This window comes from Callorhinchus milii, unplaced genomic scaffold (assembly GCF_018977255.1).
Source record: "Callorhinchus milii isolate IMCB2004 unplaced genomic scaffold, IMCB_Cmil_1.0 Scaffold22, whole genome shotgun sequence".
NCBI classification, from domain to species: Eukaryota; Metazoa; Chordata; class Chondrichthyes; order Chimaeriformes; family Callorhinchidae; genus Callorhinchus; species Callorhinchus milii.
Genome location: NW_024704763.1, coordinates 5,464,409 through 5,483,313, shown reverse-complemented (window position 1 = coordinate 5,483,313; position 18,905 = coordinate 5,464,409). Strand labels below are relative to the sequence as shown.

The window sequence follows — 18,905 nt, the reverse complement described above, 5'->3', positions numbered from 1 at the left end:
CTCTTTATAGCCCTGATTTGCAATAATAAATAATCCTTGCATTTGATATAGTGCCTTATCACCTTATTGACACGTCTCAAAGTGTTTCACAGAATATATTTTAAAGTGGGTGGACTGTTTATTTTATGGGCGAAACCGGCAGGCAATTGCACATAGCAGTATCCCACAAGCAGTCATGGATTGAGTGACTAATTTCTTTGACCCATCACTTTATTGCAACATATTTACCTTTGATCGCCTGAAGGTTTTAATCGTTCCATTCTGTAGACAGCTGGCAGTTTTCCCAATGTACAGAGGGTTGTTGAACAAAGTCCTTTCCTTCTCTGTAAACTGCAGCGACCAATCCCACACATTGGGTAGCCTCAGCCCTGGCCCAGAACAGTGCAGGTTCCCATTGATGGCAAAATCCTACAACATATAAAAACAGTTATTTATCAGGACAAAAATACAGCCGAAATCTGAATTGTGAATACATCAGGTTCTATGTTTCACTGCTAAATTCATCCAGGCACAGAAACTCTCCAACCACTTTCAGGCCAAAAAAGGAAACACTGAAGTTTCAATTAGCGTTTAGGATTCACTGCGGACCCTTCACAGTTTCAATAGTTAGCTTCAGAGCTAGAGCTGAGAAGGCCTGCATTTAGCGGAGCCCACATCCTGAATCTAGGTGTACAATGCTGTAGCACGCATCTTCCAGGCTCCACTAGTAGGCTGCAGTTTGTGATTGCCAGCCAGCACATCGTGTATGTGTATAAAGAGTGTGAGTGGTGTGGTGTATGTGTGCTTGGTGTGCTGTGTATGGTGTGAGGTGGTGGTGTGGGGCATGTGTGCGGTGCGGTGCGCATGTATGCACGCGCTGGGGGGTGGTGGGTGTGTAGTGTGTGGGGGGTGTATGTGGTGTGTGGGTGTGTATGTATGGTTTATGCGTGTATGTATGGTACATGGCGTGGAGCAACACACCCAGCACAGACACAATGTAATCTCACCGTCAGTTTGCAGCTGAACTGACCTGGCTCTGCTGTACCCGCTGGGATTGGCAGTTGAAGAGGAAGGTGTTAAACAGCGGGATCCAGGTGCTGTCGTACAGCATGGTCAGGTAGGTCTCTGTGAACTCGAAGGCGGCTGGGTACTGCTGAAGCAGCTGCCACACACAGTCCAGGAACAACAGGAACAACGGGCACTGCAAACACAGTCACAAAGGCAGAGAGTAGGTCACTCGCCTGTCCCAGTAATCTACAAAACATTTAGCCACGGCAGCGACCTACTTCCTCCAGCTGATTCTCACTCAGGCAACAATATTTCTGCTCACACAGGTATTCCCCCCACCTCTGGCCAAATCTGATGTATGCTTGGTCACAGGCGATATGGGATTAGAGTAGACAGCTCAAGTGAGGGAGTGGACTTCCAACACAGACATGATGGGGGGGGAAAGAAAGGCAATAGGATTAGAGTAAATGCCTCCAGAGGGGGAGCAAGCACTAGAGGGTAAACAAGACTCCTTGTGTGCTGCAGTTTTCATGATTAGGGATTTAGTATTTCAGGGATTTCTTTTAAAGCTGCCTCCCCCCCACCACCCAAAACAAGGTAACACCTGGCCACTGTTTAAAAACAACAACAAATATTTTCTAAAACGACAGATTGGCAAACGGCGCCTGACCTCCTGCTTGTCGGATTTCTGCAGGTGGTTACAGCGGTCCAGGAACCGGTAGCCGGCGATAACCCACTCCTTCTGGATCAGGCTCTGAAACCCTTGGATGCTGCGGAAATGTGGGTCCAGCATTACCTGGACCACTGAGGCCACCACACAGCTTAGATCACGGCCTTCCTCCTCTGTTGAACAAAGAGAAATACAATACAAGGTTGATTTAGTAAATTTTCTCCCCTCGTTCCCCTCCTGATGGTGCTGCGCTCAGCTGCTGAACAGTCCACACCTAAGTGGCCATTATTAATTACGAGCCTAGTGAGTGGGTGACAGCACGTCATTCCTCTTGGTTTAGTCTCTATCTTCAGAGAACTAATTCCACACTCCTGTGGACCAATGATACACACCCATACATTGTAAACCTCACATAAGTCGTATCAGCTGGGAACAGATTTAATATGACTCATAAAAGTGTGAGTTATGTCAAATTTGCATAGAATGCAACCTCTTGACCGGGACTTGGGCAGATGTACAACAACAACAAATTAGGTGATTATACAGATCAGACTGATGCAAGTTTTTACTGCATACAACATCCCTCCCTCTTGCAGCACCCACACACATGTGCACACATGTGCAGTCCTTCACACAAGCAGTCGTGCAATACACAAACACCCGAGCTCTTACAGCAAGTACATAAACCTGTGCGTGTACAACACTAAATGCCATGCAGTTCGCACACACTCCCATGCAACACTATACAAATACATGTAGACATACACACACATATATATATAATATACCCACACTCTAAGGGAGAAATCTTTCTAAAAACATATCTTGCAGGAATCAATGTTTTTCAGCACCCTATGATAGATTGTGATAATGCAATAAACAAACAGTTCTTGTGGCACAACGAGGCAGCAGAGTGAATGTTTCCAGGCCTGGAAACAGACAAGATACAGGTTTATGACCCTGACTCTGAGAATTCACCTTGAATCACCACAGATATGTGCTTGCTGTCCAGCCACTGGGTCAGCTCCGCCGAGTGCTTCAGAAACAACCTAGGGGAACACGGAGATTGTAACCATCAGTGAAAAATAATCTGCTTGAGGTACATTCACAGAACAGAAACAAACACAAGAATCACAGGTAGTGAACTGTGACTAGTGTCACAGCTTGAGATACACATTCAATAACAATGGCAAGCCAAGGAGAAGGTTATTAGTATTTGTGGCATAAAAATGCAACAATGCTGCAGAAGCTAAAACAGCTTCAGCAGAGGAGTCACTCAAACAGTCAATCTCTGTGATACCTGAATACTCAAGTACAGGCGCTTGTGTGGACGTTGTGTCAGCCTGGCTAGTGGTAGCATTCTTGCCTCAGAGTCAAATTGTGGGTGATTTCACGTATCTAAATTGAGGCTCCAATGCAGTGCTGGTGGGGGTGGGGGGAGGTTGCATTGTCAGAGATGGTTTAGGAGGTCTGTCCGACGTAAAAGGCGCTATACTGAATGCAAAGATCATTATTATATTAAGTTTTGATCGGGAAACAAAGGGGGTGTTTTGGGGGGAGAAACACTGTGGGACACGGTGCCTCCTGAGGGGCTATGGGCCTAGGTTAGAAAGGGGCTGAGTTGTGGGGTAGGAGCTCAGGGTAGATGGAGAAAGGGGGATGTGGATTTCCTCGCTGTCTTACCTGATGTACTCCAGCCAGCGAGTGCTTTCCAATGAAGACGACCACTTCTCATCAGTCTCCTCAAATAAATCTGCACAGAAGTGATCAGAAACATTGCAGGGACATTAACAGACGTTGATAACTCAAAAAACAGTCAGTGTCTGAGCAGCAGGTAACCTGGAAGCTGTGAATTGCCAGCCGTGCAGCCAGACCTGCTAGGTTTCGGCATCAATCATGTGAGTTGGCAACTGAGACATCATGGCAGCTGAGTTGCTTTAAAAACAAGAAACATTCGGCACTTGCTCAAAACTCCCACTCTCAGCACCCACTCCATCGAACCATAGAAATGTACAGCAAAGAAGAAGGCCCTTTAGCCCACTGTGCCTGTGCTGGCTCTTTTAAAGAAGCAACCTTTTCAGTCCCATTTACCTGCCTTCCCCCCCACCCCATAACCTTGTAATATACTCCGCTCACTAGCATGCAAGCGGACACCCAGAACTGGCAGCTCACCACTGATGCACAGCTGTTTCAGCCTGTGAAATGCAGCTTGGATCTCCTGGAGCGACGGTAACGTCTTGTCCAAGTCAGACTTGAAGACTTCACTCCTCTGTGGGTGACTTTGAGTTATTGCCTTGAGAATCCTAAGAGGAAGAGAAGAGATATTGTTCAGCCCAAGAGTCTCGGGTGCACTTTCTGCAGTACGTTTGTAGATCACATTTGAAAGGAAATATTATCCAATGTTGATAATCCTTGCATTTGGTATAGCTCCTTATCACTTCAGAAAGACGTTTCAAAGCACTTCACAGAATTTATTGTGAAATGGAGTAAATAAATTTGTTGGCAAACATGGTAGCACAATTGTACACAGAAATGTTCCACATACAGCAATGAAACAAATGACCAAATTAATCTGGGTGTATTGTTGGCTAGGACACCGGGAGAAACGCCCTTCTCTTTCCAAATAATGCCTTGGGATCTTCAACATCCACCTGAACAGGCAGACAGGACCTTGGTTTAACGTCTCAACCGAAGGAGTATTTGATTAAAGACTGGAAATAACTCGCACTTATGCAGTGTCTTTCATAACTAACCATCTGAAGTGGCCTCAACCCTACCCTCTCCCGAGTGGCTTGGTTACCTGGTGTCGTGCTTCCTCAGCTGGACTCCGGGCCTGACATTGGCCATTCTGACCAGCGCGCTCCCGCTTGAATGCTGCCAGCACCACATCTGAACAAACACACAAACACACTGCAATCTCAGTATCCTTCAGGTGATCGGACCATCCGACAACATGGTGCTCTGACTCAGTTCTCCCACTCTCACAATACACCATACGTGGGGCTGGCTTCAGTACACAGGCTTCAAGCTGGGTCAAAGGAAGGATCCAGATTGTGGAAATGTAGAAGATAATAGGAGGCCATTTTGGCTTATTTTATGTTGGATTTTGCTCCTCCAATGAGCTTTGCAACCAATTCCCCACACTTTTCCCACACCCACTAATACACTTCCTCTGGACATGCTCATCCAAATCTTCTTCTGAATGCCCCAAACGACTGCTTGAACAGCCACCCCTGGTAAATTATTCCATACTCTAACAATCCACTGGGAGAAGTCCTTCCCAATCTAAAACTTGTGCCCTCGTCTTCAAAGCCCGTTTGCCCAGGGAGCGAGGTAACTGCAATTTTCAGATACTCACAGGAATCCGACCCCCATTAAAAGAAGGAGACAGTTGTTTCAAATCTTCATCTGCCAGAGAGGACGGGACTACAAAATATTCCGGGAGGCTGCAAACCATAAAAGAGAAGAAATGATAACTCGCATTTTGTACAGCACATTTCATGTAAAAGAACACCTGAAAACGAGTATATGTTTTTAGGAGGGTTTTAAAGACAGGAAGAGGGGTAAGTTACGCAAAGTGCATTGACTGTGTATTTTGTGGGTGATATGCGGCAGCCAATTGCGTACAGACACAGCTTTTCATTTAATATTTGTGTTATTTAAATCATACAAGCTATGGTGGAACTGGTCTCACTTGAGTACAACACTGGTCTGAGGGGAACGAACAGCAAAACACAATTAAAATGTGCTTCATGGAACTCAAAGAGCCACCCACCTTGACGAAGTGGTGAAGCGCTCATTGACAGAGCAGACTCTCCATTCCGAAGCCACCGTGCGTTTAATTTCTCTGTCCCAGTCAGTGTAACTTTCAAACAGAGAAGTCTGTTGCCCATCTCCAAACTCACCATTCACTTTGGTATCTGAGAGCAAAGATTAGGAGATCATCAGGTTATGTAAACTGCACAGAATGCAACGCACAGAAACCTTGGATTACTGCACAGCAGTAAAGGTCACCCCTCAAATATTCCCAACGTACTTATACCCGAAGCATGTCAATTATGTGCATGTTAACACACAAATCATATGAGTGGTAAACCCCAGCAAGGCTAGTTTTAGGACTGGTTCACTTTCAGGGTTCATCAAGTTTTCAGATGTGAAAATGTCGAACGAATAACGAACCTGCACTTGGCTTACGATCTTGGCTTGCAGCTTGCAAGTTAAAACGAATATGTTGCAGGAGCACAGGGATTGGGGTCTTTGAACACAGCTCTCATTCACACCAACTCACCCGGATTTTGGTGCTGCTCTCGAACATACGCAAACCCAAACAGCAGCTGAAGATCTTTTGGCTGTGAATAATGTGCAATCGCAAGGCAGAGCTGGCAAAATAAATCAAAGGAACTTTGCTAAGGAACAATACTCTTCAGGTACCATGGACATTGCACAGAATCCTGGAATGTTATTTTACAAAAACTACACTGGTAAATGTAGTTAAAGCGCTCCGAGACACTACCCTGTGTGAGGGTATAAATGCAAGTTGCTGTTATAATCCCACTCCATTTAACATTCCTCTCCTCAAGCATCTAGACGATTCAGAGAATGCAAATAAAGCCAACTCTTTCAGGTCATCTATTGGAATGTCACCTTTGTACATTAAGGTAATCATTTTGGGGTTTGCCCACAAAACACATTCATTGCACTTTGCAGTAATATCCCGTAAAGTGCTTTGGGATGTCCTGCTAACGTGAAAGGCACTGCACTGAATGTAAGCATTATTATTACAGACCATGGGTCTGTATGTGTGTGTATGCGTATATATAAAAAACATTATGAGTGGGCTTTACAGTTTGTATTGAAATGTAAATAAAGAGTTAAAATAGGTATTGTGAGGAAATTCAATCGCATTTTCTGCAACTCATTCTGCTGAGCACAAGGGGTGGATTATGACTCCATTCCACGGTGTATGTGCTAGTGCTTCAGAGGCTTCCAGCTTCATTGTGGACTTGACACAATGAGACCCATTCATTAAAGAGCAGCGTCGCTTCCCTCACACAGAAGAAAGAGACTCTTGTACAGACCATGCAGGTTTCCAGTGCTGCAGTCAGTCTGGCCACATGATCACATCAGAATACCTCAGCTCACCCACCCAACACATCACTGCTATTTGCAGCATCTGACTGTAAATTATTTACAATCTAAAAAACACCCAGCGGCTATTTTGACGTAGCCATAGCTGCACCCTTCTGAAAAAAATATGATTTTGCCCAACAGGCTGTGAGCACTGTTGTTAAGTCGATGTATTTAATTCCGCACAAACCACATTGGATCTGGGCGTAAGGTTTGATCCCTCTGTGGCTTACACAAGGGGCCTCTCGCTTCAGTGAGAAGCATCCATGTGAGATTGTTTCCCTGTGCCTGCACCACTCAGATACTCATTCCACCCAAACACACAGTCAATTCACTTGACGGTATATTCTGTGAAGCGCTTTGAGACGTCTTGAAGATGAGATAAGGCGCTATATCAAATGCAAGTATCATTATTATAATAACGGACAGCATTACCTCACCCTACACTTGCGTCAGTCAATCTAATATTAAATGCAGCACGCAAACACTGCTGAAAGAATCAATTCGAAACGGTAACGCATTTTGTAAAATTTTAACTGTTTTGGGTGGATTGGAGTTCATTCACCCCGGCCCCCACCCCCACTAATGCCCCGCCCACACCACTGCAAATTACATTAACTAAACTGGCAGCTTGGGCGAACATCCAGCTCATTCTTGTTGAATGCTGCTGAGAACAGTTATTCACATTTTCCAAATAACAGTCTTCAAACGCGCTTTGTTGCCGTTTCATTGCCTTGGGCTCATGCCACACGAAGACTTGCAGATCCAGGATATTCTGACATTTTAGACGTTTAGAAACCTTCCGTAATTATGCTTCCCGTTTGAAGCATTTTGTTCAATTCTCAGAGTTTGAACAGGTGTTGAGAGACTTTTATGTGGTTTCACAATGCCAGAGAAACGCTTCCCAGTTTTAATGCTAGAAAAACTCCAGGATAGCAGCAGCTTAAAGCTACCATCACCCTAAGCCCCACCTATCTTCTCAATCCATCCTCAGCCTTCGCCCCACCCATTACAATTTTCAACCCCAACTCATCTGAAGCCCGAACCACAACCCAACTCTGAACCCACAACCTAACCATCTGAAACCCCAATCTTTTCTTCCCTTTGCCCAAACTCTGATCCTTCGACTGTAAGTGACTCCTACTCTGCAGTCCCTTTCTCCTCTAGAAATAGCCTGCTCACAACTAGCACATTTCTATGCAATGCGGAAAGCAAAAGTGCGCACACCCAGTCATGTGTGCCTTGGGTCAAGGGCCACATTGTAAGCTAAGTCCCTCTCTCTAGCTCCTCTTCCCGCAGCCTGGCTCTGAAGAGATGCAACTCAATTTCCATAAAGGTAAATGATAAAATGTAAATGAAGCGTTATGTGGTATTACCTTCCTGGCAGATTCAGGAACAGCTTCGTCAAAGCGGAACAGTATGATACGGAAATCTTTGCAATAAATGATCAGTTCATTGGGATTAAACTTAAGGAATTGGTTGGAGCTCAGGACCTTCCTTTTCTTCCGAGCATCGTTTACTGAAAAAGGGACAACAGAACAATTAATCCATGCAGTGCCACATACAATAATTGTGGGACACTGTTGTGTGCAATTGGCTGCTGCCCACAAAATATACAGTCACTCCACTTTACAATATATTCTGTGAAGCTTTCTGAGAATCTCAACAACATAAGGCGCTATAGCAAATGCAAGGATTATTCTTATTAATACAACTTCCCACAATAACATTTGCATAATTTTTGGCAATGAATTAGAAAGAGCATGCGCTTGGAGGCACTTGCACAATAAGAACACGTGGGTACCCACATTTGAGGCACAGGTGCTCATGAGGGCACACACAGGTATACATGGGATGGGCACGCATGGAGCTGGGTACACAAGCAAACATGCTGACCCAGGCACTCACAAGTAGTACACCACGTCACAAAAAAAACTGGCTTCGTACTTTTGGCATAAATTAAGAATCAGTTCCTTTCCTAATCTACACTCACTGCACCCACTTCATTTGTAACTTTACAGGTGAACCAGTCACTGCTGAATCACTGCTTCTTACCATATGAAATAAACCTTTGGATTTTGTCAAATATCACTCAATGGGTATTATGAGTCTCAATCAAACTGTGCAATGAGATTGACAAAGCAGTAAAGTGGATAGAGGAATCGTTGAAGCAGAGGTGACAAGAGAGTGGAATTAAAAGTTGTTTCCAGATTGGTAGAGAGTCGTTAGTGAAGTGCCTCAGTGATGAGTGGGCCTGCTCCTATTCTCTATTTATATTAATGATTTGGCTATAAGCATAGAGAGAATGATTGTAATGATAATAAATTAGGAGGCGTTAACAGTGACGAAGAGGGCAGGAGGCTACAGGAGGTTGATAGGTTAACAGAGTAGGCGGATTTCTGGAAAATAGAATATATCCTAAGTGGTAATATTTTCAGTGGAGTGGAGAAACAGTGGGATACGGGGGCACAATTGCGAACATGATTAAAGATAACACAGATAGAGGCCATAAAAAGGGCAAATCAGATTCTGGTTTTATACATAGAGCTGTTGAATTCAAAAGCAAAGCAATGATTCTTTTTATATAACAAGCTGCTAAGGCTGCAGTTTTGGGTGCTGCACTATAAAAAGGATATTATAACTATGGGGAGGAAGCAATTCACAAAGGAGCAGAGGTGAAAAGCCATAGATATGAGGAGAGGTTGGAGACTCTTTACATTAGAGTGGAAAAGGGCGATATGATAGAAGTATTCAAGGTTATGAAATGGTTTCAGACTAAATGATGAGAAACTATTTCTGCTGGAAGATGATTTCAGCACACGAGGACACAAATTTATCAGTGTGAAAGAGATGGTTGTGAGGATTATTTTTCCTAGGATGTCAGCGTTTTTTCATATTAGAGCATAGAAGAGCGATATGATAGAAGTATTCAAGGTAATAAAATGGTTTGTGGCTAAGTGATGAAAAATTATTTCTGCTGGAAGTTGATTTCAGGGCAAGAGAGCATAAAATTAGGAGAAGGTTTTTTTCCTCAAAGATATAAAAATATGGAAACATTTTCCAAGGGTAGCTGTAAACTGGGCCTTTTAAACGGGAATGTGGATAAACATATGTGGAGGAAGATACCGGCAAAGTGCAGTACTTGGGATTTGGATAGATGGCTTCATTAGAGCAACACTAATATAATGGGCCAAATAGTGGGGCAATGTCACCTATTGGGTCATAAATGGCTCTATATTAAGTTAGATTCACCAGCATTCATCATGGGGGGAACAGGGTGTGACTACTGTTGATTTACTGTAAGCAAAGTGTGCAGTAGAACTATATGCAATGCGTATGCTAACTAAAAGTGTATGCAATATATACATTATATATTAATTAGACAAAACACACAGTATGAGGCATTCTGGTTCAAAAGCACAGCAAATGACCTCGTGCTTCAGCAGCAGTTTCCACCAGCTTATACAAGCTGAAATTGGACCAAGTCCTAAATCTTTTTAACCCTTAATCTCTTAATGGCACTGCAACAATTTTTCATGCATTAATTTTTTTAAAGAACGAAAATAAACACAGCAGATAATGCAATATATCTATTTTTTGTGTGAGTCTGGGAGGTCTCAGAAGTTTGGTTCAAGGCAAAATGTGAATGAGCTACTTCGTTTACTGCAAATAGGCCATTTCCCCTCAATGTATCAAAATCCCTATTCCTCCATTTCAAACTGAATGGACAACTAGTATCACGGAGGACTTGGTTTATTTGATGCGTACTGTACTGTGTGAAGACGCCTGGTCCAGAGGTAAAAAAANTACCCAGTCACTCCACTTAACAATATATTCTGTGAAGCGCTTCGAGATAGCTCAATGATGTGATAAGGCACCATATCAAATGCAAGGATTTGCCTACAATTCCACTGAAAAGATAAAGATAAACAGTTCCCAAGGTCATTCAAAAATAAAACTGTGACAACCACCCTCTATCTCTCTGGGAAAACCTACAATTCCACTGAATGTGGAGATGTGTGCAAGAGCGTAAGACATTCTGGACACCAGCCTGCTGACAAGCAACCACTATATGGGAGAGTGAAGTACCTGCCCCCTCAACTCTCCCCTCTCCTGGGGATAAATGCAATTTGGTAAACAATCTGGAGGCCAAGCTAGGAACCGTAAACCTCACCCTGATGTGCAGTTACACCTTCTGCTGGTGGTGGATTCCATTACTCAGACATGAAGCCCGACAGTAACAGTTTTTACAAACGGTACAGTACCTGCGACAACTCGTTCCACACAAGTCAGAGATACATCGTGCTCCTCCAGCAATAGGTTTTGGTATTGAAATTTCTGTAGGAAAATATGGACAGAGTCGGTTGGGAGAACAGTGAGCCAGCACCAGGGTCTATTCTTTACATTGGAGAAAAGCAACATTCCAAATTGAACATTTACCGAAGCATTTGCAAAATACATACACTAAACTTTTTCAATACAGTAAAAGTTGATTTGCACAAACACCATTGGAGCAATCAATAAGAGACTTCTCCCTGCAAGTTATAATAGCATTTTCCAAACCAAGTACTTTCAGGGATTTGTAAACCTCCGGCAAGTGCCTGAGTTCCAGGACCAGTAGCCAGTGCCTTGATCAACCAGCAACACCTTTACCCTCAGGAACCTCCCTTCAGAGCCACAAAACCAGGAATTTTCCACATCGAAAGGGAATACTCCATGTGGATGAGTAAGGAGTCATCACATCAACTAGGATCATAGAGAGGTCATTGGCCTGTTCTTCCTCTGAACTGCTCTAAGCCACCAGGTCAAACCCCACTCCCCTGGTTACTCCCCATCTTCTTTAAATATTCCTCCTTTCCAATATCTAACTGCCTTTTATAAAGAATCTATGGACTCTGTTTCAACAATGTCTAGGCCGAAGGTGATAGTCCAATAGAGTCAGTGCCTTGGGAACCTTTGAGAATCTTCCTACCACTGGAAGCGTTACACTTAAATATTAGAATGCCACTGTGAAGGTACCTGAAAAGGGGTCACGTCCTTGGTAATGAAGGAAATCCTGAAGTTAGTGCAGATCAGAGATCCGTACAGATCATGTACACTCGTGTCCGCTGCAATGCACTTCCTCACGTTACACGTCTCACTCACCACCAGCTCTCCTGCAATAAAGTACAACCATCATCAAACATCAATTAATCATCAAAAACAAAGTAAGAACATCTGGGTAAATATGAGCAAATCAGAAAGTCAGCCTGCCCTTCTAAAAAGGTACATCATATCTCACAAATACTGAGCTCTTTAACAGAATCACTGATAAAGGTCCTTAAGGCTCTGGAGGCAGTGGAGAGGAGATAACAAGGATGATCCCCAGTGTTAGAAGAATGTGGTATGAACAACGATTAGATAAGCCAGGACGCTTCAACCTTAAAACGATGCATCTCAGAGAAAGCTGTATACAGGTACAGAAGATTTTAAATGGAATTGGGAAGGTGAACCCAGAACAATACTTTCAATGCTCAGTTTTCTCATACAACACAAGGACTTATATGGGCTCTTCACTATTCAAAAGCACCAGATCCAATTGTAAGAAAGAAGAAAATTCTTGCATTTGATAAAGTATCGATAATGACAAATGTCTCAAAGCACATTATTCATCTTGTGTTTCCTGAGTATTTGGAGGCAAAAATTACAGCCGGCATATCATAAAAATCCACACATAGCCATGAACAATTAATTAACATGGAGAATAGTTGACCACACAGCGGGGGAATAAATATTTTGTCTTTTCCAAAAGTGTCCTGGGATCTGTCCATAGACATTATCTGAAGCACTGGAATGTCAGCCTGGACTGTGAGCTCAAGTCCTGACGTGGGGTATGAACACAGCTATCTGTATCAGAAGTGAGCGTGATACCACCTAAGTTGCAGCCCGCCCTTCATGCGATGTAGCTTATGATAAGCAGGAGTACAAAGACAAAGCGAGACAGTGATGTCCTTTGAACCCATTCATCACTTCCCTTAACTTAAGTGGACCAAAATAGCAACTAAGTCAAGTCACCTACTGAGAAAGCAAGGCGGTTATTCTCCGGGAGGAACATGAAGGAGGAGTACACAGCATTTAAAGGATGTGTAATTTTGTCACAATGGTACTTATTCCACCCCCACCCTCACTGCCCCCGAGATCTACTCAGTGCTTAGCTAACGTGTTCTCTTATAATCGCATAAACCCTCAGTTTTGAATCCATGCCAGGAAACAGACCATTTACGGAAAGATGACATTGAAGTTGATTTGAAGCCAGCTAAGTGCAGTAAACAAGTGGTGCCGTGCCATCAGACAGGAAACACCCAGCGTTTCCATCTAATTCAACAAGGAGTCAACCCTCGCCTCCTGGGAACTCACCAGCCCATTTCCAGCAGAAAATATAAACTCCCAACAAGTCGCTCTGGCTTCTGAACAGCCAAGCACAGTAATTACACACAATTTACACTACTTACATGCATAGGCACATCCACAGCAAAAGGGATGTAGAATTAGTTGGTGCTTTTCACCGGTCACACAGGAGGCTGGAGAGGTTATAAACACTGCATTCAAGTCCACAGCATCAGGCTGACAATCTGCATCACACAGCAGTAGCTTAACCTCATCACTAAAACGTTGGTTCATTGCCGCATGCTCACACACATACACACACAGAGACACAGGTATGTAGACACGCATTCACACACCAGCTGCCGTTGATGTAGTATAATGTCGGCCGTGCAGTTTATCAGATACAAAATATTGGTATGTGTCATGATGATTGCCCTATCCATCGAGCCCTTGGCTCACACGCTTACTTATCTGTGACTCTAAAAGGAACTCTCATTTTTACTGAATGATGGGCAGTACCCACTGAGTAGTTATCATTCAAACTAATTTCTCACAGTCAGAGGGAGAGAATTTTCCTTGCCTTAGTCACAGCTCAATTCAAATGGATGTCTTAAATGTGTAAAGAGTTTTCTAGTCCCGTCTCCAAACCACCAACTAGCAAAACGTTTCTCCATTGACCTGCCTCGAGGCTGGAAACATCTGGATATTTAGAAAGTCTGCCAGACATACACTGCTTCACACCCTGTGCAAACAATTTCAAAACATTGGGTCCCATGCTGTTAGCCTCGTGTAACAAACAGCTCAGATAAGTGTTGTTTCCAAATAAACTACTGGTTCTGCCTGTTCAGCAAGCTACTTTCAGCACTGTTTACCTGTACAAGAGCTGAAGCAATAGTGAAATGTGTTGCAAGGTCCAAGCTTTCAAACATTCTGTTTTCAAAAACAAATGAAAAAGACAGAACAGAGCACAGAAAGAAGCATGTTGGTGGCATTATATAGAAGACAGGAATATCCCCAAAACACACCTGGAACTCTGCAGGATTTCACATAATAGAAATGTAAACCAGTCTCCACTTTCAACTCAGGAACTACATCTGCTCCCATCCTGCTCATCTTATTCATGTATTTATGTGATATACATCAGTCACCTGGTTTTAAGTATACAGTGCCCGGGTTTTGGTACAAGGAGATACCCTTTGATACTGTTTTTTGTACATAATTAGTGGCTATTAATTTGCCTATAAAAACATTCATTACACTTTACAGTAAATCCTGCAAAGCGCTTTGAAATACCCTCCTGATGTGAAAGGCGCTCCATCAAACGCAAAGATTATTTATTTATTTGATACTAACTTTATAAGAACCTAAGGCTCCGAACACAGCCTCCCGCTTCTGGCGCATTGCTTTTAATTGTGTTTGGAAGCCAACGAATAGTTTTACTAATAAGGTTAACGCTGAACTGTGGCAACAGTTGGATTCAACACTCATTCTGAATAACAGGGTCTGTGTCCCCTCTCTTTTTAAAATGAGTTTGCCACATCTCAATTCACCAGTTAACCGAGCTTCTTTTTACTGACACTGGGTACTTGCAATGGGGGAAACATTTCTGTTCCTTTCGCTCTTGCATAAGAATTTAGGAAGATTGAGGAAGTGAACAAATGAAAGATCAACATTCTGACTGGAATCAGTGAGGCACAGTGATTGGGATTCTGTTAAAAAAAACCACACAGGACATGCCCCTGCTCATCTGACACCCAACAAAAGCTTGTGATTTTAACAACCACGCGGTAGCTGCTGCCAGTACCACACACCTTTGACGTTTAATTGGAACAACACCACTGTCTGCTGTTGTTTTACTCCAGAATCCCATAGTTGTTTAGACTTGGCGACTATAAGAAACATGATGGACAATGAGAAACTGTACGCTGTTCCATTTGCCTCTATGCAAACTAGAGCTTTTCTACTGAAAGCTGATGACACACAATGTATATGGAGTGACAGCAGGGAGCATATGTGTGAATGGGTGGGGGGAGAGGAAGAGTCACGAACAACGGTGTGCAAATCAACACAAAGCATTTGTGGTGGTGTAGTTACAATAGTGCATGTGGGTTTGGTGGAGTGGAGGAAGGAAGAAAAGTTACAGCAGTGGTGATCAGACCACATCATTACCAGGTTTAGGGCTGGAGTCCACATGGAAATCCCACAGTGATAGCAGGCGTTTGCAGCCAGTATGGAATGCAGCCCAACTACTTCAAAGGGATCTATTTAAACTTGATGCAAATATCCACACACGATGTCCCAAAGCTTCACAGCCCCACCTATTTGTTCTCTATCACAAACTCACCTTCAAACACGCAACATATGCTTTTATCTGCCAGATAAAGCAGAATCAATTCATCAATTTATGCAACAATTCCATTTAGCATTTAATCAGAACACTGAGCCCTCTGATCATGGATCTTGATTTTATAACAAACTCATTTTCACCGAAATGTCTTGATTTAAAACTGTCTCCAATTTCTTTCATTGCTGGCTTTCTGTGAAATTCGACAGACTCTCTCCTCTCCTGCCCCCACACCCCCGGAGACTCTTCTCCAGGTGTAGTTAATGTGTTTCGTCTGCACAGATATGTTCTTACATGTTTCCTCTCAAATGCACCAACTGACATGAGGCATCGGTTTAGTTTATCCAGCTTAATTAAATAATAAATTTAAAAATTTGAAATAAGAAAAATCACGAGTGGAATCAGCCAGAATTTTACTGACTTCCTTCCTACATACGTTTCCCCTGAAATGCTGGATTCTCAAATGCTACCTGCTACCTAACCAGACCCGCATGTGAAAAACAGCCACAAAGGTAAGGTACATGCTGCTACACCCACAAAACCACACACGATTGACAACCCAACACCATGCCTAAGAGTTTTCAAACCAAGTTACCATCGTAGATCTATATACCCATAGTTTCCGATTGATATGGAGTGAGCACTCTGTTCCAACACTGTCCGATATTCCATTGATAAGCATGCTTCCCTGGAGCCACCTCAAATCAAGGGGCAGTGTGCCTCTCCCGCCCCAACCTCCAGAGTGTTAGTCCCTGGTTGGTCAATAGACATCCAACATACAAAGGTTTACGTTCTTGCTAGGTGGATAGCAGGTATTCCTTACGACCAGCAAACCTCAGGATAAAACACACAAGTGCATTGCCACCATTCCTCTTGACAGCGCAGAGTGCATCGTCGACACATGATCTGCATCAGTCAAGCAATGAATTAACAGTATGCAACAATCAGATGTGTCCAACACCCAGACATCAGTGATGTGCAGCTTTACCGGCAGCAGCCAAATGCTGAGGGACAGGGCCACAGAATCTCCTCAGCAATACATTAGAAATACGAACATAAAATAGCTCACAGAAGCTCTGTGGTAAAGTAGTTGTCACACCACCTGCACAAACACACGTCAATAGCAGGAAGCATGCGAACAGCTTGCAGTCATGTGGTTAAACGCCTCAATGCATTTCAAATCGAAGTCAAAGTAGGAGCCTGAGCTGGCGGTTATAGGAGTGAGATGATCGAAGGTGCAGTCAAAGAACACGCACTTGTCCAATAGCACTTCACCATTTCTCATGTCTGCCTGTGTACCTTGGGGTCAATCAACACAGTAGCCTCTCGGCTGCTCCTTCTTACAATATCCCTTGATTCTGAAGGCAAGATGCAAGCTCTTTGGTTATTATTTTTCTTAAATGCCTTCCCCCTCCCACCACCAGCACCTCTCCAGTGTGACTGTGGTCTATATTGTAAGCCACGCATTGGATCTGAATGAAATGGAATAGTTGGAATATTGAAATTTGAAATATCAGTTTAATTTTGGATTCTGAGAGCCTCTAGTTTTCAGTGTTAATTTAAAAAGAAGGCCAATAACAATAATACTTGCATTTGATATAGTACTTTTCACGTCTTCTAGATGTCTCAAAGCGCTTCACAGAATATTCTGTAAAGTGAATTGACTGAATGGCCACAAATGTAAGACCGTTTTAGAAACTTTCAATGAAGATCACAAGAACTTAAAAGTCTTTTGATGAAATGAATCGTATTTGAAAACTAGAATTTCGAGTAACTGTTTTTAAGTCCTCTTTTGGAAAATAACTGTAGATGATTTCAAACATTTTCAGATTAAAATCATAGAAATTTACAGTGTAAAAGGAGGGAGGCCATTCAGCCCATCGAGTCTCAGATCATTATGTTCAGAAACCAGCTGGTTTGCAGTCACTTCCTGGAGACCAGAGTCTTCACTGCCAGACCTGACTCACATAACGGTGTTGAGAGGCCAGGAGTTGGTTCTACCTCAATTCGCTTTTGACTTTGCCGACCTTTAGGGATTGTTCCTCCCATGTCTGCTTCACCGCTTTGCTAGGCCTGCGTGTGGATCGTCTGTAGTTGTCAGTATTGGCTGCCCGGTCTCTCGCAGGTCCGTCACCCAGCACTGCTGTTAGCCAGTCCACTTCCCCACTCCCCCTCTTTTTAATAAGAAAATTGTACAATTGTAAAAGCGTAAGAATTTGTTGGATAAAGAGGAGACGGTGGATGGGCGATGATATCTCTCCCTGGACCAAATGGGTTTGTAGTTAGAATCTGACTACTGGCCCTGGGACCTTCCAACTACAAACCCTATTTTTTGTCATTTACTTTAGTCCGGGGGGAGAGACGTCATCGCCCATCCAAGGTGGTGAAACGGACCTGGGAGGCACGACCCCCAAACGGTCGGCAAAGCGGACCGGGTAGATGCAAGCTCTGTCGTCTGACCGCCGCTCGCTCGCTGGCTCGCTGGCTCGCTCTGCGAGTCCGAGTCCGGTAGTGAAGAGCGGGGAGCGGGGAGCGGACCCGCCGGAGACAACGCTCCAAAAAAAAAGGACACTTTCTCCACATCCACCCAGTTTTAAAAAGAAATCAGCTGCGTCGTCCATCTGCACTCGCCGAAGCTCTCCCAAACACACAGAACAAAACATTTCCTCAACCAGGTCAGCCGGACAGGAGACCCTCCTGTACCTTCCTGCGAACCCGCACTCACTCTCCTGACCGAAGGCAGCAAAGCCCATCCTGGATTTATAAACTCAGCCACAGTTCAGATCAAACCAACAACAGGGCCCACAACTAACTAACTAAGGGGGAGGGGGTGGGGGGGGGGAGGGGGGGAAGGTATTAAAAAAAAGAGAGAGAAAAAAACCGGGGGGGGGGGTGGAGGAAGGAGTTTAGAGAGAGTTTATACAGGAGAGAGAGAGAGAGAGTTACAGGGAAGTGACTGAGAGTCGGAGGGAGTGACTGGTCCGGTTTCAGGGAGAGTTCAGAGGGAATGCCGAGCACCTCAGGGGGAGCGGCTCAGGCAGTAACAGGGGCGGGAGGCGGCACTCACCGGGCAGCAGTTTGCTCTGGCAGCGCTGGCTCACCTCGGCCGGGCTGGGCAGCGGGCTCTGCGGGGGGGAAAGAGTCGGTCAGTAACCGGCAGTAAGTGTAGGCGAGGCCCAGGCGGCCGGGCCCCGCGGCCGCGGCCCGGCCCCTCGCGCCCTGCCCCTCAGTACCTGAGCCGCCGGCAGATAGGACCTGAAGCTGGGCTTCGAGCTCTTCATCCCGGACACCCCGAACATCCCGCGCCGCTGCGGCGGAGCCAGAGCTCGGGGACTGTAGGCGGGGAGCAGGAGGCGCCCGCCCCCTGGCCCCTTCATCCAGTGCCCGACCCCGACAGCACAGAGACCGCCA

The 18,905-nt window shown here is 44.3% G+C and overlaps 1 protein-coding gene across 1 annotated transcript in view; it reads right to left on the bottom strand.

Moving 5' to 3' along the window:
- The window catches only part of mtmr10 (myotubularin related protein 10), a 23,068-nt gene extending 4,163 nt beyond the window's left edge, over positions 1-18,905 (bottom strand). The window contains exons 1-15 of the mRNA XM_042342936.1: positions 18,728-18,905; positions 18,562-18,619; positions 11,804-11,940; positions 11,050-11,122; positions 8,161-8,303; positions 5,946-6,036; positions 5,433-5,577; positions 5,016-5,103; positions 4,458-4,546; positions 3,830-3,960; positions 3,341-3,410; positions 2,636-2,706; positions 1,658-1,830; positions 1,010-1,180; positions 229-408 (exon numbers count right to left, since the gene is read on the bottom strand). Coding sequence (XP_042198870.1) covers positions 229-408; positions 1,010-1,180; positions 1,658-1,830; positions 2,636-2,706; positions 3,341-3,410; positions 3,830-3,960; positions 4,458-4,546; positions 5,016-5,103; positions 5,433-5,577; positions 5,946-6,036; positions 8,161-8,303; positions 11,050-11,122; positions 11,804-11,940; positions 18,562-18,619; positions 18,728-18,871 — 1,764 coding nt within the window. The 5' untranslated portion in view covers positions 18,872-18,905. The remainder of the gene's footprint in view (positions 1-228; positions 409-1,009; positions 1,181-1,657; positions 1,831-2,635; positions 2,707-3,340; positions 3,411-3,829; positions 3,961-4,457; positions 4,547-5,015; positions 5,104-5,432; positions 5,578-5,945; positions 6,037-8,160; positions 8,304-11,049; positions 11,123-11,803; positions 11,941-18,561; positions 18,620-18,727) is intronic.